The 27,180-nt window shown below is 45.6% G+C and overlaps 1 protein-coding gene across 2 annotated transcripts in view; it reads right to left on the reverse strand.

Moving 5' to 3' along the window:
- ZNF395 (zinc finger protein 395) overlaps positions 1–27,180 on the reverse strand; it is a 44,529-nt gene that overhangs the window by 3,822 nt on the left and 13,527 nt on the right. For both annotated transcript variants that reach the window (XM_042983533.1, XM_042983532.1), the window contains exons 2-9: positions 12,268–12,514; positions 10,456–10,661; positions 8,413–8,522; positions 4,319–4,554; positions 3,757–3,857; positions 2,743–3,019; positions 1,082–1,174; positions 95–198 (exon numbers count right to left, since the gene is read on the reverse strand). In XM_042983533.1, coding sequence (XP_042839467.1) covers positions 95–198; positions 1,082–1,174; positions 2,743–3,019; positions 3,757–3,857; positions 4,319–4,554; positions 8,413–8,522; positions 10,456–10,661; positions 12,268–12,501 — 1,361 coding nt within the window. In that variant the 5' untranslated portion in view covers positions 12,502–12,514. The remainder of the gene's footprint in view (positions 1–94; positions 199–1,081; positions 1,175–2,742; positions 3,020–3,756; positions 3,858–4,318; positions 4,555–8,412; positions 8,523–10,455; positions 10,662–12,267; positions 12,515–27,180) is intronic.

Genomic DNA, 27,180 nt, shown 5'->3' on the forward strand with positions numbered 1-27,180 from the left:
AGGAGACTAGGGTTGGTGGACTCAGAACCCACACTTGTAGTGGGGACAGTGAGGACAGAAACCAGAAGGGAGGCCACGGAGCAAACTGTCTCACCTGGCGCTGCTCTGGGCCCGGGGTGGAGAAGTAACAATCAGGTGGGATTTCATTGCAGGTGGAGGCTGCTGGGGCTCGCTGAAGCTTAGTGATCTGCTCCGGACCTGGCCATGGGGAGAGAGAGAGGCCATAAGCACAGGCCAAGGGCATGAGGGCAGAAGCAAAAGGTGAGACAACCATCCCACCAGAAAGTCAGCCACACCCGCCAAGCCCCTCTTTGTGGCAGGAGGGCAGGAGGCTTTCCCTGGTAAGATATTCCAGGCACAGGTGAGCAGGCGCCAGGTAGGGGGGAAAGGCTGCAGAGTGAGGGACAGGCCTTTAAACCACATTTTCGAAAGAGTGAGTGACCTGAACAGGGGAGGCTCTTGACCTGGCCTCCTGGTGGGCTGCTCCCTGCAGGTTTAGATGGAGTTACCACATGTGGAACAAGGGAGAGACTGCGCTGCCTGAAAGCCACCTTCAGGCACCCAGGTTTGACAATGTGTGATGCCTTCCTATAGGCGATATTTAAGACCACGACCACTATGGGTGGTTCAAAAGGACATCTGATTTATTTTAGCTCAGAGGCAAGCCACCTAAGGCCACGGTCCTCCCAGTGCCCCCACTAGCACCCATCTTCTTTCATGCTCTTCCCCTCATCCTCCCCACCTCCTCCATATTCTCTGCCCTCCTCTCTCTCCACACTGAAACCTTAACGAGCACCCACCCACACTCAGAGCTCAATAGGGCACTGAATGCAGACCTGCCTGGTGACTTCCTAGGCACTAAACTTGCTTTATCTGGCTTCTCCTCTGCAGACACACTCCTTGCACCTCCTAGGAGGGCTGTGACCCACTAGGGAGGGCAAGGCAAGGGGGAGAGTGTATGGAGGCCTTCAGGAAGTTTGGGCGCTGGAGGCAAGTGCGGGGAGATGGCCTCCAGCACTGGTAACATGCGGAGGCTTACCCCCAGGGGGGCCCACGGGGGCTCAGAAATAGGCACACTCACCGGAGAGAGGGAGGAGGCCGTGGAGGGGGCAGCAGCCCAGCTAATACTGGTGTAGATGTGTGGCGACACGGGAATCTGGAAAGATGGCAGAGCCTGCCAGAGATGAGAGCAGGTCAGCCTGGAGCCCAGTCAGGCAGCTAGCAAGTCCGCCCATGTTCCCTGCGACTTCACGGTCCGCCACAGAGCATGGGCCTCCAAGAGGAAAAGACGGGGGTGCACGCGAATACTCTGCTCCCGGCAGAGCGAGCCCAACTCTGATACCCTCCTTAGTCCCTGGCTCCAGTTGTTTGCTGGATCCCTTCTCTGAGAGCTGGTCTTCAGGCCAGCCCCATGACTGAATCATCACAGTGGATTAGCTTCTCAGCTGGCTCACCTACCAAGAACATGCTACAGGCAGTTCCCCGAAGCAGTCCAAAACCCTTCTGAGCACAGGTGGTGTTGCTGCACCAAGTATATGATGTCCCCAGGCAACCACTGGGAAGCAGCAACACTTTCCTGGAAGCCCGGATGCAGCCGCCCTCTATAGGTCCCAACTTGCAGGGTCAGCCAGCTTCCCGAAGGGCCTCCTGAAGTTGGCCAAACATAAACTAACCAGGCAGCCACTCGTTCTAATGAGAAGGAGAGCTGGCTCATTTTGTGACGGCTGTCTGAGAGCACTGCTTTTTAATCACTAACGTGTAAATCACCCTAGAGTCTGATAAAACCAAGCTGAAGGCATAAAAGGATTTTAAGAAAAAAAATGCCAGAAAGCAAACTGTGTGTTCAGAGTACCTATGTGGACCATCCTACATGTAACCCCCTCCATGACAACTTTCCCAGCTACATGGGCATAACAGCGTGATTCTTCCTGTGCCCACAGCAATTTCTCATGCCTCTCGTAAGGTACTTTGACCACTCATTATACTCAATCAAACTTACATATTCATTTCTCTCTCCAGCTAAACCATGCATTTCACAAGGTTGGTTGGGGACTATGTCTTATTCTATTTAAAAAGTTTTGGGGCGCCTGGGTGGCTCAGTCGGTTGGGCGGCCGACTTCGGCTCGGGTCATGATCTCGCGGTCTGTGAGTTCGAGCCCCGCGTCGGGCTCTGTGCTGACAGCTCAGAGCCTGGAGCCCGTTTCGGATTCTGTGTCTCCCTCGCTCTGACCCTCCCCCATTCATGCTCTGTCTCTCTCTGTCTCAAAAATAAATAAACATTAAAAAAAAATTTTTTTTTTAAAAAAAAGTTTAGCCCAATGTTTGACACACGGTAGGTATTCAAAACAAAGGGTGCTGGATTGTTAATGTAACACAATTTTAGAGAAGTTACAGATTTACTCTGGGCAACCCAACTGCACTATTCCATCCACTTTTGTAAGCAGTGATGTAACGATTCCCCAGTCCAAATCCATCCACCTGGTTACTCAGGGATTCAGCCAGATTCTAGTGACTACTCATGACAGCCACTGATGCAGAACTCTGGAATTCCCACATTTGTTGAGTGTGAAATCATTTTTCTTTCCCTCTTTATAGAAGCTAGAGATCAGCAATTTAGCCAAAGGGCTCAGCCTTCGGTCAGGGTGGTCAGTGGCCTGTGATCAGGCTGGCCAGTGACATGTCAGACACCAAATATCCTTTACGGCCACACGGCTGAGCTCCCAATGTGCCCTAGCCTCATACCTGGTATGCATGGTCGGCCTGAATGTGCCAGAAGGAGCCAGGAGCTGACTTGCTGAGAGCACCAGAGGGCAGATAAGACTCCAGGCCAGGGTGTTCTGGGCCTGAGGACTGAGTTTTGGGAGGAGGTGGTGGGAGGAGAGCAAGGGGCGGGCTGGTCATGCTGGGGGTTGGGGCTGGGTCAGCTGTGGGGGCACCAGCGGCAGCTTCCTCCTTCATCTGCACCTCTGTGTAGTAGAAATCCTCCTCCCGCTTGAACTGGTCGGAGTCCACAGTGTCTCTGTGAGGGAAGGAGATGCAGTGAGGGTCAGGAACAAGTTGCCTCAGGAAACGCATGGCAGAAGAGGGAAGAGCACTTGCCCAGGCCCACCCAGTAAGTCAGGGAAGGAGCCCGCGAGAACATCCAGAAGGCCCTGTCCTGGGACGCCAGAAGGCGTCATAGAGGATTACGTGCTTGAACACGGTTTTTCCTGGCACCTCAGGCTCCTCCTCTCACAGAACGTGTCTCTCTTCCTGCAACAGCCATCTGGCTCTGCCCCGGGTCCCCTCCAGGTCCCACCTACCTGTGGTCACACTCTCTCCTCAAGGGAGAGGGCTGAGGGGTCATCTTCCACCTCCCTGAGCAGCTCTGGCTCCAGGGAGTCAGAGCTAATGGAGCCCAGCTCCCTGAGGGGAAGCAGGTGCAGAAGCCGCAATGAGGTGTCGTCAAATTACCCAATTTCTACCCAGAATTCACACATCTTTCCCCCTACAGTGAGGCAGCAAGACACGTCCACAGGATGGGTGGCGCTCCTTCCCCATGAATGGCATCATCATTCATCATGAGAAGAGGGTCTTCCCTTCCAAGCACAGATCTCTTTCCAACAGGCTATTTTGCCAGGCACAGGGGTCGGGGATAGGCACCAGGTGGTATTCTCAGCAAATCGTTTTCTCAGAACCATTCTTGGCTGTGGGTGGCAGGCTGGAGGAACACCCGAGTGGGTCTCTAGGCAAAGATGCCCCGGGCTTGATACCTACCCCAGGTGGAGGGCTTTAACATGTCGTTTGATGCCCACAATTGAGCGCAGAACTTTGCCACAGTTTGGCCACAGGCACTTGTACATCACCTTCACAGAGTTCTAGGAGAAAGGAAGATGGGAGCATTGGGATGTGCCCCTCCCCTCCCCACTCCTCACCCTCATCCAGTGGAGACTTGAGCTGCCTTCAAATACAAGCCAACAAAAGGCTCTAGGGAAGGGATTTGGGACCAGAGAAACTGACAGGCAGGGGCAGAGAGCCTGGTCCCAGGATTCGGTCCCACTGCCAACACCAGTGCTTCGTGCTGTGGGTAAGACCCTGCCAGAGGCCCTTACACACAGGCCCTATGTGAGAGCAGCAAAGAGGGCAGGGATCAGGGCAGAGGTGAAAAGGAACAAGCATAAAAGAGGAGGAGTGGGCTCCTGGGGATATCATGACAGAACAGAGGAACAAAGGAAAACTGAAATGGGATGGAGCCTGAGAACACCCAGGACCTGGGGGGCCCCCCATGCCCTCCAAAGCCAGCCCCAAGCTGACGTCAGCCCCACACCACATCACATACCTTTCTTTTGCGTGGAGCTGGTTCATCCAACAGGAAAGCATCCGGGTCGGTCTCAAATCCATTATCAGTTTGGGGAGAACCAAAGGCATCCCCCAAATACTTGGGGCTGGCCTGGGGGTGGGGAGGCGAGGGCGTAGAAATGCCACTGCTCGCGCTCCAGTGCCCGCTGGTGGTGCTGCTGCCACTGTCCGACACATCACCGCTTTCCTTCCAAGGATCACAGGCCACGCGGGAAACTGACCAGAGAGAAGACAGAGGGCGCTCACACGCTATCCCCAGGCAGGGGACACCTCTGGCACACCTGTCTACACCAGATCCAGACCAACAGCCCCAGTCAGAGACCATGAAATTCTAGTTTGCAGTCTGGGTTCCTGAATCCAATTCCTGGCTCTGGCTCTGACTGGCTTTGCCGCTCCATGGGGGGGGGGGGGGGGGGGGACCCTAAAACCTTTCATTTCTAAGCTCCAGTAAAGGATCCCTACTCTGCACTACTGGCCATTTCCTACCACAGCCACGTGGGTAATCATTAACCGCCATACACACAATGCAACTTCATTTTATGTGTTGTTAATAGAAAGATAATCTAATTAAAATGTATTTCTCACTTTATATGTTAAAAAGAAAAGCAGGGGGGCGCCTGGGTGGCGCAGTCGGTTAAGCGTCCGACTTCAGCCAGGTCACGATCTCGCGGTCCGTGAGTTTGAGCCCCGCGTCGGGCTCTGGGCTGATGGCTCGGAGCCTGGAACCTGTTTCCGATTCTGTGTCTCCCTCTCTCTCTGTCCCTCCCCCGTTCATGCTCTGTCTCTCTCTGTCCCAAAAATAAATAAAAAACGTTGAAAAAAAAAAAAAAAGAAAAGCAGGGAGGAGAGTGGGGTGTGGGGAGGGAGAGCCCCTCCTCCTGCATCTAGGCCTGAAAGGGTTGATGAGAACTTGCACCACAAGCCTGCTGGATCTCATGTGGGATCCTTCCTCCAGCAGCAGAGTCAGATGGCAAGGCCAACTTAAGGGCTTCTGGGCCAGGCTTTCTTGAAAAATGCCTTTCAAGAATTTAAACACAGGGAAGGCCCTCAAAACCTGCACGTGAAAAAACAGTTGCACCGGCTCTTATGGCTACAAGAGGTGTGACATTTACTAGACTAGCTACAGCCTGGGTAACTCCTGCTTTTATCCACAAGCAACACATCTGGAGAAGGAAAGACGAACTTCTGAGAGTTCGTTATCTTTCTATTAATAATACATAAAACAAAGTTGCAGTGTGTGTCTGTCGGTTAATGATTACCCACGTGGCTGTGGTAAGAAATGGCCAGTAGTGCAGAGCAGGGATCCTTTTACCAGAGCTCAGAAATGAGAGGTTTTAGGGTTCCCCCGCCCCACCATGGAGTGGCAAAGCCAGTTCAAATAATCATGAGTTGACGGGGAGGCCCTTCCATCCAACACAGCCCCGAACCCACTGCCCTGCTCCCAGTGGTGCGTCTAGACAGGAAGAAGACCACAGGGAGACAGGTGCAATTTTCAGTTTATAACTGCCTGTCTTGGGCGCCTGAGTGGTTCAGTTGGTTAAGCACAAGACTTCGGCTCAGGTCATGATCTCATGATTTCTAAGTTCAAGCCCTGCATGGGGGTCGCTGCTGTCAGAGCAGAGCCCACTTGGGATCCTCTGTCCCCCTCTCTCTCTGCCCCAAAAATAAATAAACATTTAAAACAAACAAACAAACAACTGCCTGTTGCTGCTTTAGATCCAACCTAGACTCTCCATGACTAGGCCATAAATCCAGATTAATTTATAGTACAGGAGAATGTGAAATTTTGAGACACAGAAATAGCAAGAGAAGGGGGGGGGTGGGGAACTGTGACATGTGTCATATGATGGCCATGTCCCCTAAAGCCCCACCTGCTGGCATGGGTAGCCATTCCAAACAGCTGCCCTACCCTGGATTCTAAGGTCAACTACTACATCCCTTATGGTCAGGATAAAAACCCTAATGCTTTTCTCTCATCTTGCTCGATTCCCAAGCTCGATTAGCCTACTTCTAGGCTAATCTAGACATTTGAAATTCCCAGCATTCCGTGTTTCCAAGGCAGGCTCTCCTCCAAATGAAGAGAATGGGATGGAGGAACTCTTCCCTCCCTAAGTATCACTGTCAAGTCTCAAAGCTATGACTTCTTGAAAACCCAGTTTGAAGCGACCCATGTCTTGAAAACATGCACATGTAGGGCTTAAAACAGGATAACCCTTCAGGGAAGAACTCAGAAGCCACCAATGGGCCAACAGGTCCAAGGCCCACACATGTACATCAGGGAGAGACAGGCCAGGGAATAGAATGCTGCATCTAGTGTGACCAGGCCTCTGGAGAAAAAGGGCAGGTCAAATGGCAGGTTCACCCTATAGTACAGCAGCCTTCCACACAGGAACTGCCCAAATGGCTCAAACACTGGAACTGGCAAATTGACATACAATGGGAGAAAAACAGAAAACAAAAGAAAAATGTAGTATCATACATTAATCTCTATGTTATAAGATAAACATAAATGACTCTACCTTAGATCATAAGATCTTCTAGGGCAAGGGTAACAGATTTTCTATACCATGAAAACAAAGCGCTCCTCTGCAAATGCACAGCTATGAGAGTTTACAGTGAATTTCTCAGAAATGTGTAGAATTCCCTCTGTTCCACACACATACACACACACACACAGCCATCCCAACAGTACAGAGAACAAAGAGAATATGTGGTTTCTGTGCAAATAGTACCTATGATTATTACAGCAAGGCATAGACCACACCTGGCAAAATACTTCAATATAATTAGCTGCCAAGGAATCTTATTTTTCCACTGACTTCAACCATAAGATCAGAAATACACTGTAATGGAAAAAAAATCTTTAATAGACCATTAAAAATGTCTGTCAAACTGGGACTTAAGATATCAGGATCACGGCATATTATCAGTTAGATGTGTCTAATGTTGGTGCTGGGATGTGTGTGTGTGAACTTGTACTTATGTATGATACACACATAAGACGCACACGACCTAATGGGAATTGGAGTCAATGATTTTCTTTGCCTTTATGACACTTTCCTGATCTTCCTCCTGGATCTCCGAAACTTGTGGAATTTCCTAAAAAACTTAAAGTTGGCTCCTTTCCTCCCCATTTTGCCTGTGCAGCTCCCAGGCACTAACAGAGCAGGTGTGCAATGCTCAGCTTCACACATAGGTGCCGTCTGGCAGGCTCTGGGTGAAGGAAGTAAGCCTGCTTTACCACACCTTTCAATTTACCTTCTATCTAGGGAAATTCCTTATGAGGGATACTTGCAAAGGCCACCTTCCTCCTGACAAGTGTTCACAGCTAACTCATATTTTCCTGTAAGCTTTTAAGTAGCCTACAATTCAGTTAGATGTCACCAATGAAGAAAAGTTATTCCCTGGGAGTAAGTTAGGCCAGCCCTATAATGAAGTTCAAAAACAACTTCAGGTTCACTATCAGTCTGGTCAAACTACTAACATAAGGCAACCCTTCTTCCTCCCATATTACTGATCATATATATTTTAGGGGTCGCACCAGAAGGATTTTCTTTTAATTCAGGAATTTGCTGTGAAGTCATACTATTGCTCTGTGTTAAGCAATTGGATTTGTTAGACTTCAGCTCATTTATTCCAGGTCCTTGGCCTGTAGGCCCGCACGAATTTACAAGGCTGAATTAGGCACTTGGAATGGGGGCATGAATCTTCTGAGGCCACTAGGGGACCATTTAGTAAGTTTCTCTGTGAACTAAATATTCCTCTACTGGCCTTGTTCAGGCCCCCACCAAAGTGCCTCACTCACTTACTCCCATAGAAGAACTTACTCGAGTGGCCAGTGTGGCTCAGCCTCATGCTCAATCATCTTCACAATGCACCAGGAAACTCCTCCCCAGCTGAGGAAACTGAAGAAAAAGAATGGAAGCATCTAACTCAATGCCACTCAGCCAGTCTGAGATGCAAGTGAGAAGAGACTCCGGAAATCCTACTGCCAGGCAATTGGCTGGTCTAAGCAGAGGCAGTTAGTGGCGGGCCTGTGCCACACCCAGTACCCACCAGGGACCCCTTCCTCACCAGAGAAGTTGGCCTCAGCCCCAGGAGGGCTCTGCACGACTGGACTGCAGGACAGGGATGTCAGCACCATGGCCGCCATCATCTCATCCATTTCCACTGCATCCGACTTCCTAGATTGAAGTGGGTAAATGCCAAAGGTTACTTCCGACACAGCGGGTAGCATGATCGTCTTGCACTTCTGGACTGTCCCTTCTATACCCCCACTCCACTCAGCCAGTGTGCATGCTAACTAAAGCATGAAGGTCTCTCTCCTCATTCTTCATGAAAAATACCCATTCTGAATTGCATTTCTAGTATCAGTCAACTCCAATGCAAGCAGGTCGGTCCCCATGCCATTGCTGACACCTGGAGGCAGCGCCACTGTCCCCGAAATTCACTTTGTAACTCTAACTGTGGCTTCAAATTGAGAATTTTACTTGGGGGAAAGGAAGAAGAGCAAAAGCAATAAAATCAACCACAGGGATAAAAGACGCCTGCTGGAATTCAAAGGCACTAAAATTACCCTCCTTTCCTCATCTTCTATTGAAATTTAAGAAAGGTGCAATTACACTAACCAGTTCTTTTCCCTTCCCCTTAAGAAAAATGATGAGGTGTTCTGATAGCTCCTGAACATAGTACACAAGCCAATGAGCAAGTAAACCAGAAACACTAAATCTCCTGGTATAAATCTCAATGCTTAGAAACCAGAGGTCTATAAAATTTTACATGTAATTTTTTTAAATCCATATGTTAAAAAATCCATATGGACTTTTAAAAATCCATATAAACATCATGTGGAAGTAAACTTAGAGCTGTCTATAAGTTACGGCCAATGTATGAAAAGTTATTCTGAAGTAAATTTCTAGGTGGCTCATCTATTTCAAAGGACTATATTAATTCTTTCTTTACAGTTCAGATCCACTGAAATCTGGGACCATGTTTGAGGCAGCTAAACCAAGACTAGTAATATAGTAAACATATTAGCATCCCCTTTTTGTGTGTCATCTTTGAATTTTTATTTCCATAGAATAACAAAACAATTTCTTTGCCAGCGTTCTACTGAATTCACAAGCAAATACTATTGCTCTGGTCTGGTCTGAAGACACTGGATATGCTGTCAACAAGGGTAGTACCCACAGACAGACACAGAAATAATGGAATGGGGCTTGACTACTTGTACACCCTGAACATATGGCAATCCCCACTGGCCAATTTTCCTTCTTAGTCTTACAAGACCAATGGAATATATAATACAGAAATTAGGAGATGAGAATATATATATATATTCATTCACATAATTCATATATATATTCATATAATATATATATATATATTCATTCATTCTTGGGGGAAAATTGTATCATAAAATTCTAAAGCAAAATAGGCATTCTTCACTCATCAGCGGTTTTGAAGATCTAAGCCAGGGGTCAGCAATCTATGGGACAAACGTGCTCTGCTGCTTATTTTTATACAGCTCATAAGCTAAGAGTGGCACAATTGTTATATGGTTCTAAAAATAATTCTCTCTTGATATGTGACACAAGAAAATTAGATAAAATTTTAATCTGAGTGTCCATAGGTAACATTTTATTGGAGCACCGCCATGCCCTTTGTGTACTGTCTGTGGCTGTTTTCACACTGCCACAGCAGAGCTAAGTAGTTGGGACAAAGACTGGTTGGGCCACACACTACATGATTCACTATCTGGCCCACACAGAACAAGTTGGCCAACTCCTGATCTAAGCCATTTTTCCCGTCTTTCATCATGAAAAACTACTAATTTTAATTTAAGAATGAAGGGGCAAAAATAGCCCTTAGCCATGCCAAAGATATACCACTCATAATAGAGTTACAGGGAAGAAAAGACACCATTCTGGGTTTGTTTGTTTGTTTGTTTGTTTGTTTGAAAGGATGCCCCCTCTCTGTATCCCATTTGTCCAGTATCTTGACAACTAGACAGCTAGGACTTTCACATTCCTTTCCCATCACAAGACGTCCCACAACCCCGTACCTCACCACCCACATGACTTCCAGAGCCCAGAGCCCAAGCGCTCCCACACAAACCTCTTTGGGACATCAATGTTCCTGGAGACAGGCCTATAGGCTGGTGCCTGGGGAATGGGGCCCTGCAGCTCAGCCAGCCACACCTCCTCCGCTTTACAGCAGATTTGTAACTTCTGATCCAAAAGCCAGACAGTCACCTTGTCCTCTGCCCAACTATGTTGCTCCACTAGTCCTGTGCACTCTTGACCCCCATACCACACATAAACCTGAGGGGGGAAAAAAAGAGCAACCAGTGGTCAGTACTTGGTAGTTCTTATGCCATATGCCCCCAGTTGTGAGAGCCAGGATCCACCTGCCACAAACTAGTTCCATGACTCATTTTTTAAATTTTTTTAACTTTTTAAATTCATTTTTGAGACAGAGAGAGATGGAGCACAAGTAGTGGAGGGGCAGAAAGAGAGGGAGATACAGAATCTGAAGCAGGTTCTAGACTCTGAGCTGTCAGCACAGAGACGGACATGGGACTCAAACCCATGAACCATGATATCATGACCTGAGCTGAAGTTGGATGCTTAACCAACTGAGCCACCCAAGTGCCCCTATCTCTGACTCATTTTTAATTCAAGTAGATGTTCCCAGCTCAAGTACCTGCTCCCACCTGGGCACCCAAATTAGCCACAGCGGATCAGTTCTTCCCAAAACAGATCCGTATAAAGTCTCTAGATGGAGAGAGCAAACATGCCATTTTCTGGAATTATTTTCTGATCATGAAATCCATGTACAATTACAGTTAGCTTGTTATCATCTTGAAATAGACTGTGATAACCATAAGATGTTTTCTGTTAGCTTTCTGTTAGGAAAGAAAAAAACCTCTAGTAGATACGCAAAAGATAAGAGAAAGGAATCGAACTATATGACTACAAAAAAATCAACAATTCACAAAAAAAGACAGCAAGAGGAAGAAAGGAACTACAAAACAGTCAGAAAACAATTAACAAAATAGAAGTCCTTACCTATCAATAATTACTTTAAATGTAAATGGATTAAATTCTCTAACCAAATGAATTTGGAATCTGTATCCAACCTCCTGATGTCTTACTCCGTCTTGCCTTTGAAGTCCTTTATATCTGCTGCCTATATATATTTCCAACTATTACCTTGAATTGATCACACTCTGAATTTTTCCCTTCAGAGAATTCTAAGTCTACCTAAGGACTAGATAGAGGGGTGGAGAGGTAGGCTGACTTCTCTCAAGGGGTGCCTAGCAGTTGGCAAGTCAACTTATATCATGGGAAGAGAGGCCTGGACAACAGAAGCCTCAGCAAGGAGGTAGAAGGTAGAGTCTCTATTTATGGGCCCTTGAGAAGGCAATGCATTTGGACCTGGTGATAATATCAGGTACAGGTGATGACTGAGCCCTGCCACAAGGGGAGAGAACACTAGAAAAGGAAATCCAAATGTCATCCTGACTTAACAAACACCTTTGCCTCTTGAAAATGTCTAAAGGTGATTCAAAGATGAAATATTATCTGTCTCTCATGAGCCTGAGATTCTTGTTTTATCAAGCTGGAAACTGAGGCAGAGGCAGACGAGAAACTGAGCTCTTACCATGCTTTGAGCTGAGGTTTTGAGTAGGCCTAAGTCCAGAATAACAGACACCAGACAGCACTGTCATGGAGGAGCCCTGGGTCTGCTAACGATGGCTCGTTCTCTAGAGAAGCCTGCTGCCCAAGGGCTCACAGGGATACAAGTAAAAGGTCTGTGTACAAACTGGTGCCCAGAGAGTTTGTGGCCTGTCGCTCAGGGCACTGCTGGCCTGCCAGCCCCAAGCCTGGGGAGATCAGACACCTGGCCACACGTGAATCAACCTACCTTCTGCCCAGGTTGAAAGGCCACCTGCTGGAGGCCCGAGGGGCCAGGAGCCTTGAGGATCTCCTTGGGCTGCTCCCGGCAGGAAGTGTCCTTAGAGGCGAGGAAGTGCTGGGTAGCCGCCCCTTCCAGCAGCTCAGTCTGAGGCTCTGAGGATGGGGCTGCCCCAGGGGGCCCCAACACCCGGGCTCCCAGGAGGGACCGCTTACCAAGGCGCCGGGACAGCACGCTGGCCATGCTGCTGCCTTTCCTGGGGAGGCAAAGGGGACAGGGAGTCCTTTATCCACTATCTGGAGTAATCAGGAAGCTTTTTAGTACAACGCCCTACATGCAGCAGGAGTCCAGAAGTATCCATTAAAGTAGAAGAAACATTGTAAAGTAACTTCTACAATTTTTGTTTTTACAAAAGTAATAGCCAGTCTAGTAGGACATTTAGAAAATATTGATAAGCACAAAGAAAAACAAACCAGGCAAAATGCTGCCTCCCAGAGATGATACCCAATTTTCCTATGTAACATTCCATGCTTTCTTCTACATACATATTTACATACTTCTGTTTCTACAAATATGGGATCATGAATTCTCACTTAATAGTTTGTGTAGGTTTTACTGTATCATTAAATGCTATTCTATAAAAAATGCTTTTAGAAGCCACAAAGTATTTTCTTAGGCAGATGCATCATTGCTAACTTAACACATCCTTTATTATCGTACCTGAGGGCTGTATCCTGCATTGTGCTGTTTAATCTGCTCTGCCTGCAAGGAGCGTCCTCCAAGCTCAACCTCAGCACACACATACCAAGGACGCTTCCTTAGGTCAGGTCCTTATGTAGGACATCGCTAAGTCAAAGCATGAGGACATTTGTCAGAGACTCGTAGATTCTCAAGCTTAGTTGGCTTCAAAGTTGCAAAGAGCCACAGAAATGAGAAGCTAACTCTCCTTTCCTTACTTTACACTTGAGAAACTAACGCTGAGAGCTTGACTTCACAGCAGTAAAAGTGGTCGGCGTGTTTATCCCATGATAAACAGGAGCCACTGTGAAAAATGGGGAGTGTCCTTTCAGCATACTCTGAGGCATCCATGTACCCCCATTTATCATACTGCAGAAAGCAGGGAACTGGGTACCACATTCTAGAGAGGGAAAAGCTAGGGAGGAGACTGAAGCTAGAAACCTTGGTCTGATGTTTCACTAGTCAAAATCCTCCTGTGAGAGAGGAGGGGTTCTAACCACTGTGGCCCTCGGTGAACTCCAGGGCTGGGTGGGACCCTCAGGAGTTCTCTGGGCCCCTCCCTGACTTTCATGCACCTACACCATTCCAGAAAACAAGAACTTCATCTTCCAGATCCCTCAGTTATCTGAATCAGTCAACAAGCTTACCCTTGGGAAACCCCTCCCCTGCCCTGCAGCCTTCCTTCCCACTGAGATGCAGGGAAAACACAGATCTGCCCTCAGACCACATGGTCAGTGCCTATTCACAGCCTATTTCCTCATCTGTAAATCACAACACTAATACTCCCTTCACCAATATGTTGGGGGAGCAAATGAGAACATTCTGTAGAAGCTCTTCACAACCTGTGAAGTATGATAGAAATACAAAGTAGCACTGTCAGAAGCCTCCTTCTTGGTTCCCCCAGCCTACTTAGGTGCCCTTCTCACCAACTCCTGATAACTGACTTCCACTGGTCACCTAACAACAGGACAGGCCTTTGCAGTCCCTTCACCACCACAAACCTGAACCCTTTGCTCCTACACAGGGTTTCAGGGGCAGGTGCCTACCAGGGGGCCTACCTCTCAGTCCTGGGTCTCCTGGCAGAAGAAGAGTTAGACCCACCCCTTTTCAAACTCAGGCTGCCCTCCTTCTGCACAGCACTCATAGTTCTTTGGCTGTCCTGTGGTTCATTTCCTTTGGGTTCGCTAGCACATTCCTAATCTCTGCCGTTCCAGGTCCTCTGTACCCTCCTAGTCATTTATTCGTTAATAATTAGTTGAGGAATTGCTATGTGCAAAGCACATTCCCCAGTGCTGTAGGAGGTATAAAATACAAGGATGTTCATAGACCTCTATACCAATGATAATTCATTCCCCACCAGGCTAACTCTACTGCAGTCTCTTAAGTTTGGCATTTCAAGAGACTATTCCAGCCACATTTCTCCTCCCTTCCACTCCCCCTCCCCTGGCCACACTCACACCAGAAGAAAACCATCATCACAGCTATGAATTCAAACTTATTTTGAACAGTTCCATAAACTTTCCCTACTTTGTCCCAAAGTGTCTCGGGGCTTTGTTTGGGTCCCATGCTATCTCCACATCTCCTAATCCTGGCCTCTTTCCAACCATATTCCAGCAAATTATGCTAAGCAAACATCTCTACAGTAACACAAATGGGAAAAATAAGTTTAAAAGATAACGATAAAGTTGCAGACACCGAGAAAAAGTAACTGGCTCATTTTTACAAGTATTTTACTCCAAGCTTCAGATAGCATGGTATCGGAATCAGATGGAACCAGATAGCATGGAATCTCTACCATGATTTCCCTAGAAAGCAAAGAACAGATAAGAAAAGGTCAGAGTCACAGCATCCTATAGAGTTCCTGTTTAGCTGTCTGGTGACTTCACAGTGTTACTGAATAACACTATTGGGAAGCTTTACTAGAACACTAAAAAGGAAGAAAAATGTAAGGAGTAAATTATTTACCACTACAAAAAAAAAAAAAAGTATATCCAAGCTAAGTCAGTTCTAGGAACTCAGTCATCTACCCTCATCCTTGAAGCCTCCAGCCAGAAATAAGAACCTCTGACTTTTTAATTTCAATGTGGTCCTAAGAGCTAGAGGCAAAGCCGCAGTGCCACTTGGAGACATCAGATGGCAGCACCCATCCAGGAAAAAAAAAAAAAGAAAAGAAAAAAAAAAAAAAGGAAAAAAACCAACCTTTTCTTGACCAAAAAACACAGTGGCCACCCCCACTTTTCCACAGCAGGAAGTCTGAGGTTTCTAGCACTGAAAATGAAGAAAGGATAATATTTCCAAAATTCCTGGGCTTCCAGTCTTCAGATGGGGCCTGAAATATTTGGCTAACAGACTCTGACGATGTTTTTGTAAGCCTTTTTCTTTTTTAATTTAAAGGATACTTTTTACTTGGTTTGTGACTCCCAAGCCCTCCAAAGCCTGCTGGATTTGTGTCAAGTTGGTGAACCTGTCCACTTCCAGCCTGTCCCCACATGCATTTGCTTTCATTTTGTTGTGATGCTTGTTTCGTTGCTTTTGTTGTTACTTTTAATTTTTTTTTTAATTTTTCAGTTTTATTTAAATCGAAGTTAGTGTAATAATGATTTCAAGAGTAGAATTTAGTGATTCATCACTTACATACAACACCCAATGCTCATCCCAGCATTTGCTTTCATTCTCTCTGGCCTTTCTCCTTTAACTGGCCCAAATCCACTGAAATACATTTTATTATTTGATTTATTTATAGTATGCCCACATCTTAATTTTTAAAAGCAGAAGAGAAACAAGGAAGGGAAACTGCCTTTATTAAGTACCTAATTGGCACTAGCTTTCACAGATTGTACCTAATTAAATCCTCAAAAACAACTTGAGATCAACAGTCTTCTATTTCTGATGAGGAAACTGAGCCACAGAGAGGTCAGCTTGCTGAGGCTACACAAATAGGAGCCAGTGCTCCTGGGCAGGGGAAGGGAGGTTTCTAGTAGGTGTGGGGTCTTTCAAAATAAAACAGTCAATTAAGCCACTTTTCATCTACATGGTATTTTTTTCCTATGTCAATGAACCTTGATAGAAAAAAATAGCTCCCTGCAAGTCTCTCCATTTCTTTGTGCATTTTCTTTCCTTGAAAATCTCTTCTCCACTTGGCCTCCTACCTACAAAATAAAGGTCAGTGCTTTAGCATGACCTTGTCAAACAGTCCAAGTCACTGTTAATCATTCAGTGGTTCAGGAAGACCTTTACACACTTATTGATTGCCCTCTGAGAGGGCACAAAGAGATAATGGGACAATCCCAAAAGTTAAGGAAAATTTTCGCTAAGTTTATACTGGGAATTGATAGCTGGAAGTGAAGAATACAAATCAGACTAAATGTAGAGCAGGCAGCATCACCAGGGGCGATCAATGCCTCTCTTGTGCTCATTAGTAAACTCATTATTTTATGGACATGGCTTTATGGACAACATCATCAACAGAGTCCTTCAGGGATTCAGAAATGAACTGCAGTACCTACAGGGGTCTATGATGCAAGTGGGTAAAGGAGCCAGGTTAACTCTGGACCTAGAGTGACTTTCTAGGATCACCTACTACTTTGCACCTTGAGTGAGGATCCTACCGTCCCTCCTTAGCATGCTTCTCTCAGTCTAACTATAGCCTCCTTCAAACCCCTCTTCCCTCATATCTACTTCTAGTCATTCCCCATATGGATTTTCTCTTGGGAGCTATCGGTGGTCCACATAAAGAGCCATGCCTTAATTTACTATATGGGTCTAGTGCAACAAAAAGAGATCAAGAAACATCTATTTCAGGTTAACGCTAAAAGTGTTTCAACAAGTAGCCAAATCCCACTTTATGAAGTTATCTGTAGAATTCTTTGAAGCATAAACTCACTCTAAAAAACAGCCTACCCAGTTATGGACAGCTTTAAGAGGATCCTGAGTCACCTTGTGCTTCTCACCCTGCTGTTGTCACTAATGGGTGGGGTTGGCTGCCCTCATATATTGGTCAGTGTCCAAAAGGGGTTAACTCTTTTCCAGGCTCAGCAAACATATTCTGATGTGCTAATAGCCCTTAATGAGGACATCTGCCATCAGTTAAATAACTGGAACAGACAGAATAGGAAAACAAACCCTTTCTGTGGTTCTGAGTTGCAAATTGCTATTTGACATGTGACTGGTGCTGGACAACCACCTGTCTCAGCACACGTACGTGTGTGTGCATGTACTCATGCACGATGGCTGCTCTCTCCTACCACCCAAGGACACTGCAGCAAGCCAGGACATCACCTAATGGCACTTACAGGATGCAAGTCGTAAGGCAACGTGATTCAGTACACAACTAATGGGATTTCTTGGGAGTTTTTTGTTGTTGTTGTTGTTGTTGTTGTTGTTTTAAGGAGAGTGAAATTTGGAATAAGGCTCCCATTTGCTAAATCCTGGGTGCTTGCTTCCTCTCTAATGAATAGTTTATGGAGCATGGTGAGGGACATCAACCCTCTGCCAAGAGTTTCAGGTCCTCTACTAAACCTCAGCTTTCTGCCTATTTTATGATCTCCACTGGGTAACCACTACCCAGAATAACAGCTTGAGTTTTCAGTTCTTTGGCTAGTATTTTGCATATCAGTCTTAAATCTTTTATCAGAAAGCTATTTTTTTCTCTTAAAACTATAAAGTTTTAACTTAAAATTGTTTTCACTGTGATTTTTTTCTTCTAAAAAGTTTAAGTTTCTTTATTTAGAGAGAGAGAGAGAGTGCGCAAGCTGGGGAGGAGCAGAGAGAGACTCTCAAGCGGACTCTGCACTGTCAGCACAGAGCCCGATGTGGGGCTCGAACTCATGAACCGCGAGATGTGACCTGAGCTGAAATCCAGGCGGTCGCTTAACTGACTGAGCCATCCAGGCACTCCCCACAGTGATTTTCTAAGCTCATCCAAAGGTCAAAATATTGTAGCAAAGCATATCTATTATTTTACAACAGAACTCACTGGAGAACAGGATTCCCACACAATTCATTTTCCAGCAATTCTTAGCCAGGGATGATCTCTGTCAAGAGATGCCATGTGCATTTACAGCATATTTATGACAATATGCAAACACGTCTGTGGTCTTCATAGTTTTCAGATCACCATTTGAACCCTGGCAGAAACCAGCTGTCATACTCTGTTATTACCACTGGTGGTTCTAAAGCTTTGTGTTTTTTCCTGGAGTGCCTTCTCCAGAAAAAGTAAAAAACTAACAAACAAAATACTGCCTTCACTGGTCATACCTCAACCTTTCTTCCCAGAGGACTCTGCCCAGCCTGGCTTTTGAAAGAAACCCCTCCAAGAGTGGCCAAGGGCCTAAGCTAAAACTTTCAGACCTCTCAAGTTATTTATCAGGCCCTATTATAGCATTTCAAAATATGTGGTGTGCATTTTAGATTTTCACAATACAAGCTTTAAGATATACAGCACTGGGCACATTAGTGATTGATTCCGTACCAACATTTCTAAATCAGCTGTTTGAAAAATGACCATCTGGACTCTCAGGGCATTCTAATCATCTTCTTTTTCTGATGGTTTCAGAAAGCTAGATTACACCACATCGGTATATGATGGGTTAGACTACCAGTAAAATTAAAATTATAGACTATCAGGATTGACAGGCACCTTAAAGGCTGCCTATCCCCCATCCTCTCCACAGCATCCCCCTGTGAGTACCGAGCCTTCCCATTATTGTAATACATGTAATAGAATAATGGAAGGAAAAAATAAGGGTCCCAAATAGCACTGCTATTTTCATATTCCAGCAGATGGGCCATAGAAATAGGTCATCTGATCTAGTTACACTGAATTTTCTCCAGCAAATAATAAAGGACCCTCATCAACAAACACTTTTGTTAGTCTGACTGCACAGCGATCATTCAATCAAGTAAAAGGGACCATTCTGTTTGCACTGCCAGCAGGGAAGGAAAGCTGTTTTCACAGTTCTGCCCAGGAACAAGCACTTCCCCTTCCTTCACACCTAGCTCCCCGGGTCGCTTTCAAAACCGCTGCTGTGATGCCCTTTGTTCCGCTGCTCTGGCCTGCATACACTACTCTGTGTTACACGAGACACTTCTCAGGCCAGTGCTTGGCACATGGTCAGGCTCAGGGATCTATTTCTACCGCTGCCAGTAGGGCTGCAACTCCCTTAGACTGTAAGCCCTTTGAGGACACAGACCAAATCTCGTTTAGCCCATCAGATTTAGGATTTTTAAATGGATGATACTCCTGTGGGTGAGGAGAGTCCCAGGTTCAAAAGTAACGTCATAAGAAAGAATACCTGCGGCTTGCCCTAAAATGAAGGCAGGTTATCAAAAGCAAAGATAGAGTTTTAGTGTTCTATTGAAAACAGGCAGAGAATTTATATAAAGTAGCAGGCATTAAAGAAAAACATGCTTGCAAATGTGCTGTGTGAGGGAGACAGTTTATGCAGCACTGTTTTTGTACATGCATGGGGGGAAGGGAGAGCACATAAGGACATATGTACGTGTGTGTGCGTGCATGCACTGTGGTTAAACCTGATCTCAACTGGGCTAAAACTATGAGCGTTCCAGAAGGAGGCGGGGAGATGAGTGATTGCTGACTCGGCATTTTACCCAGAGCCCAGTGGGAGGGAGGGAACCAGGAGCTGACTATGTCCTGGAGAACGAGCCACAGAGAACTAACAGTTCTCTCTAGCAGTTTTTAGAGTAGGCATGTAAGAGATCTGCTCATTAACTCAAACCACCAAGGACTGTTCAAATGACACTTGGGTTTACACTCACTTTAATGCACACATTTGGGGTCTTCCTTTTCTTCCTGACCTCCCACCAACTCAAAAAAATATGGAAGGACAATATAATCTCCATTTTACAGCTCAGAAAACTGAGGCTCCTCAAGGTCATTTATTTGCCCAAGCTAGCAAGCTGTGGTGTTTGCAGCTTTCTTGGATCCTCTCTGATCTAGTTCTGTCTTCTGTACAAGTGGAGACCCAGCAGCAGGACAGGGGCTCAGGTTGGAGGGCTCTGGAGTTCCCAGCCCTGATGCCTTCCCCATGGCCTTATCTGATCTTCATAGGACTATGAGAAAGAAAGTGTGAGTTTCACTGGGAAGAGGGATCTATCAGAAGAAGGGATCTAATAGAAGGGACCTATTACTTTTCATAGTAATGCAAAGCTCAAGCTGGCAACAAAAGAACCACCCCCAAAGATATAAAACATGGAGGTGAGGGGCACCTGGTTGGCTCAGTCCATTAAGCATCTGACTTTGGCTCAGGTCATGATCTCACAGCTGGTGAGTTCAAGCACCACATCGGGTTCTGTGCTGACAGCTCAGAGCCTGGAGCCTGCTTCAGATTCTGGGTCTCCCTCTCTCTCTGCCCCTCCCCCACTCATGCACTGTCTCTCTCTCCCTCTCTCTCTCTCAAATACAAATAAACATTAAAAAGAATTTAGAAAAAAAGAATAAAACATGGAGGTGAGAATTTAAAAAGCCTACCAATCCAGAGCCCATTAGCATAAGGCCCTGAGTAGTGCACATGCCAAAAGGGAAGCCTGTGCAGTAATGACGCTCAAGGTGCCAATCCTGAGACAAAAAAAAAAAAAAAAAAAAAGGCAGAGAAATTCATTCTCTACTTTTTTTTTTTTCATGTAAGTGGTTAAAGTAGAAAAAACTATTTTGGATTCAACAGTCATTTGAATGAATCATCACATTCCCTAAAGACAACCTACAGAATGGGGGAAAAAATACTTGCAAACCATATATCTGATAAGGGATTAATATCCAAAACATATAAAGAACTCATCCAACTCAACAGCAAGAAACAAACAACAACAAAACCTACAAATAACCCAATTAAAAGTGAGCAAAAGACCTGAACAGACATTTCTCCAAAGAAGATATATAGAAGGCCAATGGGTGCATGAAAGGATGCTCAACATCACTCATCATCAGGGAAATGCAAAGTAAAACCACAATGAGATAACACCTCACACCTGTCAGAACAGCCATCATCAAAAAGACAAAAGACAACAAGTGCTGGTGAGGATGTGGAGAAAAGGGAGCGCTCGTGCATTGTCGGAGGGAATGCAAACTGGTGCAGCTGCTGTGGAAAACAGTGTGGAGGGTTCTCAAAAATTAAAACCAGCACTACCATACTAGTAATTCCACTTCTAGGAATTTACCCAAAGGTACAGAAAACCTTAAGTCAGATATCTCTGCACCCCTTCATTCACAGCAGCATTATTTACAATAGCTAAGAAATGGAAACAACCTAAGTGTCCATCAATGGATGAATAAAGAATATGTATACATACACTATGGAATGTTACTCAGCCATGAAAAACGAGTAAATCCTACCATTTACAACAACATCGCAAACAAGCAAACAGAAACTCATAGAAAAAGAAATCAGACTTGTAGTTACCAAAGGCAGGCAGATGGCGAAGGGGGGAATCAGAGGAAGGTGGCCAGAAGACACCAACTTCCAGTGATAAGTAAGTGATGTCCCAACATGATGACTAGAGCCAACACTGCTGTGTGATCTATAGACAAGATGTTAAGACAGTAAATCCTGAGGAACACTTTCCTCCCTTTCTTCTTTCCTTTTTATTGTATCTATATGAGATGACAGGTATTAGTTGAATCTGTTGCAATCATCATTTCACAAAATATGTAAATCAAACCATCATGCTGTATGCTTTCAACTCCTGCAGTGATACAGGTCAATTATTTCTCAATAAAACTGGAGAAAATAATAATCGCATTTGTCCACAATGCTAAGTAAACAGATAGTGGGGCTTGTAAGGAGGGTGTGAGCCACCCGCTGCCTTGCCTGGCTGGAATCAACAGGTAATAAAAAGGCAGCAGCCCTGTCCTGTGGCGAATGATCAGAGCACAAAGGGGCTTCGGGTGCCCAAGAAAGGTGCCACCTTGTCTGGGGGCGGGCCAGCAGAGTGAGCCCCAAAATTAAACATAAGAAACCATGCACATGCAGACAAGACAGGTCAACTCAGAGACACCTAACCAGGAAAGATAAACAGGTAAGGAAAGGGATCAAGGTGCCCCCAATATCTCTCAGGAATCCAAGATTCATCTGGGAGGCACCAGTCTAAAAGGCAAGCTAATGGGAAGCTATAATCTCGGAAACTATAAATCACAAGAAACGTGATGTTGGCCTGGCAGAATATTCTAGTGGGTGAAAGCATTTAAATCCTGAAATAGGAGCTGGACACCAGAATTTGTTCTAAGACCAAAATGGCTGACTAGCCAATGGCTACAGACCTGTCTGGGGAGAAGGGAGGTGGCAAGCTACTACAAATCAACTTTTAATCTAACTTTTCCCTTTATTCCCACTCCCCAATTAACTATGTGTGTTTTCTGTTTCCAGATGGGGGGCAGCTCCTCACCCTATCACTCTATCACCTTCCCCTGGGAGACTCTGCTATGCTCTGAGAGGGAAGCATTCCTCCAATACCAACGGGAATGCTTCCAATCCCCCAGGAATGCCATGGCTCAGAGAGGAAAAAAGGCTAGACACTGCTGAGGGGCTGAACCTGGCTCATCAAAATGAACACCCAGCCTGTGCAGGAGAAGCTGAGCCAAGGCACACTCCCTGCAGGGGGCACTTCTCTAGGGAAAGAACAGCTGGTAGATAGGGATGCGAACAGGTCTACCTCCACCTGTGTGACTTGTGACACTCAGTCACCATCTTGGAACCTCAATTTCCGGCCTCACCTGTGAAAACTGAGAAAAGTTCCCAGCACCAGGAAGGAACTCGACAGACGTGTTTCCTTCCCCGTCCCCTTACTCCAGACCAGTGCTAGATAGCTACGTACCACAACGGGCCACTCTGAATGCTCAGCAGCCACTGTCAAGCTGGCATCTGGGAACTGCGATTAGCAAAGGATATTCAACCAGAACCAGTAATACAACAACTGGCTCTAAGGGAAACCAAGAAGTAGACTGCAGGTAAGCCACTGATTAACTGAAATCACAACAAAACTGATTTCGGCAAGATAGGGGAGTCCAGCATATTCCATTTGGAGGCCTGCTGGCCACAATGAATCAACCCCAGGGACCAGGGTTTAGAGTTCAACACCAAGCCAGACAGCTTTGCCCCTGCAGTTGAAAGCCAGAGCCCCAGGCCACTGCCCGTCTCCCACATGACCTGGCCCCTACTCACTTCACTCTCTGCACACAGGTCCCAATCCTGCTCTCCTCCCCCAAGCCAAAATCTCACTCTTGGTGCCCTGCCCAGGGTGGTTCAAGGCCTGCTGCCAAAGCTCCCTGAGGCGTAACTTGACCGGCCTCTCTGAACAACCTCCAGGGCCTGCCTCCTGCAGACACTTCAGTCTGAGATTCCAGCTGTCCCAGATCCGGATCAGGCCCACACCGGTGCAGACCCATATGGGAAACAATTCAGCACCAACTCACCAGAAACCCAGGGAAAGAAGCACCCCAGAACAGCGTTTTTAAAAACCTGCTGATATTCAACACACGTGCCAGGCTCTTACCAATGAACTGAACAGAATAATTAAGAAGCCTAAGCTTCAGACCCTGCCTTTAAAGAACTATGAGCTCCCACCTGGATCACACATCCAGCACTTGTTTATAAAAGCACTTAATATGCTCCGGAGCTACATTCATATATTTGCGCTGTATAATTAGATGAATGAATCAGAATGGGCTTCTTTCAGGAAAAGGCAAAGAACACCCAGCACTCTGACACTGAAACCTGAGAAAAAGATGGTTCTTAGCATTAAGCTCCTAAAGTTAGATGAATGTGCATGTTAAAATTTTAAGTGTTTGACATAAGTTAATTAAACCGAAATAAAGTATGTTATAAATCTATTAAAAAAAAAATCTGCTGGGTGCTTGGAGAGTGAGGGAGACAGACACGTTTCCCCAGAAAATAGAAAGTCGGCCTAAGTGAAAAGACTACAGACATCATAAAGGAAGACTGTTTAAATACACAGTGAAAAATGAACACAGTGGACAAGGTGCTTACCCAAAGCATGACCACTAAGGAAGTACCTTTCTCTGAAGAAGGCTGTTTAAGGCGTCTTCATGCCCCCATAACTGTGGGGCTGACGATGAGTTCAAATACAAAACAGAGATGGAGACACTGGATGAATGAGTGGTCAGTCACCCCCGTCTTGGCTCAGGATATCAGGGTGTCCACTCTTGAATGTTTCTCCTAAAATGGATAGGCTAATGGCATTGGTCAGAGAGCGCTCACTGGAGAGGATGTTCTAAGCCAAAATGCCAAAACAAATGTGGATCAATCACAGAGACCAGATGGCTCACGCTCCTGAGTTTTGAGACAAGTGAAGGATGAAATCAGTGCTCAGTAGGCCAAGATACACAGGCCATGGTTACGCGGCACTGGTGAGCTCCTGCCTGCCCCAAGGACAGTCAAGGAGGCCACCGCCACATGGAATCTCAGCCCTGTATCAGGCTAGCAGGTAGACTATACTTAGTTCAGAGGACTAGGACCTTTTGAGGGAAAAGGCACTGCCATGTGCGCGCGCGCGCGCACACACACACACAAAATCACATCTAACCACTTTGCTAGAACTGTTAGAGAATAAACTGGCAAAAGAAAAATAGGGATCTTCTATGGAATAAACAGCCTTTCAAAGACTGATGTTCTTTCAGGAATGTTCCAATAGCTATTATCTGCCAAAGACTTATATGCCAGTCACTTGCTGAGCATTTCATATATGGTATCACATTTCATTCCTCACGATAATCTCATGAGACAAGTACCATCATCTTTTCCTTTTTACAGATGAGATGCTGAAACTCAGAGAGGTTAAGTAATATGCCCAAAGCCACACAGCTAGACAGTGACAGAACAGACATGTGATCAGATCAGATATGTCTGACTCCAAAAGCTATGCTCTGTCTACTATCTTATGCAAGAAAACTATGCATCAGGAAGAGTAAGAGGCTAGACTAAATAGCCTCTTAAAGGCTCCTTGTTAGTAAAAACTTTGAGTCACTGAGAGGTTAATGTGGTATTGGTGGTTTGGGCCTGGAAGAGGAAATGAAATGGGCATTATGATAGCCAAGTATCAAGTGTGGGGCTTACCCAGGATTAGGACTACAATTATTCTTATTTAACACTTTTATAAATACCCCAGAGAGAATGCACAGTGAGACTGGGTTGCAAATGAACTCTAACTTCCCAGTTATGTGACCTCAGGCAGATTACCTCACCTCTCTGCCTCAGTTTCCTCACCTGTAAAATGAGGAAAACATTGGCTCCTACTCAAAGGATAATTTGGAGCTTTGAGGAAGCAATGCAGCTTTTTTCCAAAGTGTCTTGGTTTTTAAGAGTCTCATGGGGCGCCTGGGTGGCGCAGTCGGTTAAGCGTCCGACTTCAGCCAGGTCACGATCTCGCGGTCCGTGAGTTCGAGCCCCGCGTCAGGCTCTGGGCTGATGGCTCGGAGCCTGGAGCCTGTTTCCGATTCTGTGTTTCCCTCTCTCTCTGCCCCTCCCCCATTCATGCTCTGTCTCTCTCTGTCCCAAAAATAAATTTAAAACGTTGAAAAAAAAAAAATTTTAAAGAATCTCCACACTCCTCTTCCTAGAGATTCTGATTCCCTCAGTCTGACAGAGAAGCCTAGGAAAAAAAAATGAAAAAATGCACTTCAAGTACTAAACGTTGTCCCTTCCTTGCAGATAAGTGATAGCCAAAATAAATAAATAAATAAAAATAATAATAATAATAATAATAATAATAATAATAACAGAAATAAGGCACCAAACTCCGGGTAGTGATGAGCCAAACTTATGGGAAGATCACAGGGGAAATTTTGAATAGGGCGGAAAGCAGCCAGTAAATTTTAACAATGATAAAGGCAATGTAGTACATTTAAGGAAAAAACAGTATAACCATGTAAAGCTCCGGGGCAACAGTCAGAACGCCATAAAAAGACCTGTATGTCACTACAGATCAGACTGTCATACTACTGTGATCACAAAAGTCAAAAGACGAACAAACCAACTGTTTGTCCAGCACCAGCACCACTACAAGAGTACTAAAAACAAAAAGAAACACACCACCCACCTACCCCCCACGCCATAAATTTAGAGATTCATACACACTGGGGACACTGGTTGCTGCCCAACAAGAAAGAGATACTGTAAAACATAGGCTGTGTGGTGTGATGGGGAGGGCATGCTAAGAAAGCCAGAAAGATCAAGGCCAGGAGGGCCTCGAGAGAATCTATCAAACGGGAGAGATAAGGTGGATGCCAACTTTGTCCCCAAATCCTAAATGACCGAGGAGGGAATGCCTGTTAACACTCCAGGGAGACGGGAGAAGGAGATGCCTCAATACCCCCCCAAAAGAAGGCAATATAAATGCAATATAAATGCATTACTGGGTTTGGACAATAGTTTTAATGCAACAGTGGGGTTCCCCTGGGGTCAGAACCAGAACTGTTTTCATTAGTATCTGCACAAGGGATCTGAAGGCAAATACATGTGAAATAATTCAGGCTGCAAAAGGGTTCCACCTCTCACCAGCAAATAGGTGACCAGCAGCACCAGCATGTGCCTTCAAGAGGGACACAGCCAAGTCCTCCTTTGCCACACTGGCTCCTAAAGGCAAGGACTTGGCTTGACATGATGAATTTTCATCATTTCTAGAGTTCTCAGAAATCCAGAGATGATGGCAAGAAGTGTGAATACAGAGAGACACACATCATCCTTCTCCAAATAAAATGAAACTGTTAATAAAAGTAACATGACAGTGTTCTAGATTTTTTTTTAATAACACTAAAATGCTTCCAAATGTGCCTCGCCCTTGGCTTGAGCATTTAAGCTACACTTTGTATTCTAAAGATGTCATGGAAAAGAATTACAGATGCATTGAAGGTCTCCCGTTAGGAAATTAACTGGATTTAAAATTTATCATCCAGAATCCTCAGTGTGCTGCTTATCCATCCTGTGATTCTTCTCCACATAACCACAACCAACATGCAGACCAAAGTCCTTGGGGAGACCAAACAGAACGAACCATGAGGCTCAAAGGGGTTCTTGCAACACCAACCCTTCTAGCCAAGCAGCCCTGACTCATGGGGGGCATACATCTAGCACAACCTAAATCCTGCCCTAGTCTTAGAAAACAATTGCCAGAGCAATCAGACATGAGAGGGGGAAAAAAGGCATCCAAATTGGT

The sequence above is a fragment of the Panthera tigris genome, chromosome B1, assembly GCF_018350195.1.
Source record: "Panthera tigris isolate Pti1 chromosome B1, P.tigris_Pti1_mat1.1, whole genome shotgun sequence".
NCBI lineage: Eukaryota > Metazoa > Chordata > Mammalia > Carnivora > Felidae > Panthera > Panthera tigris.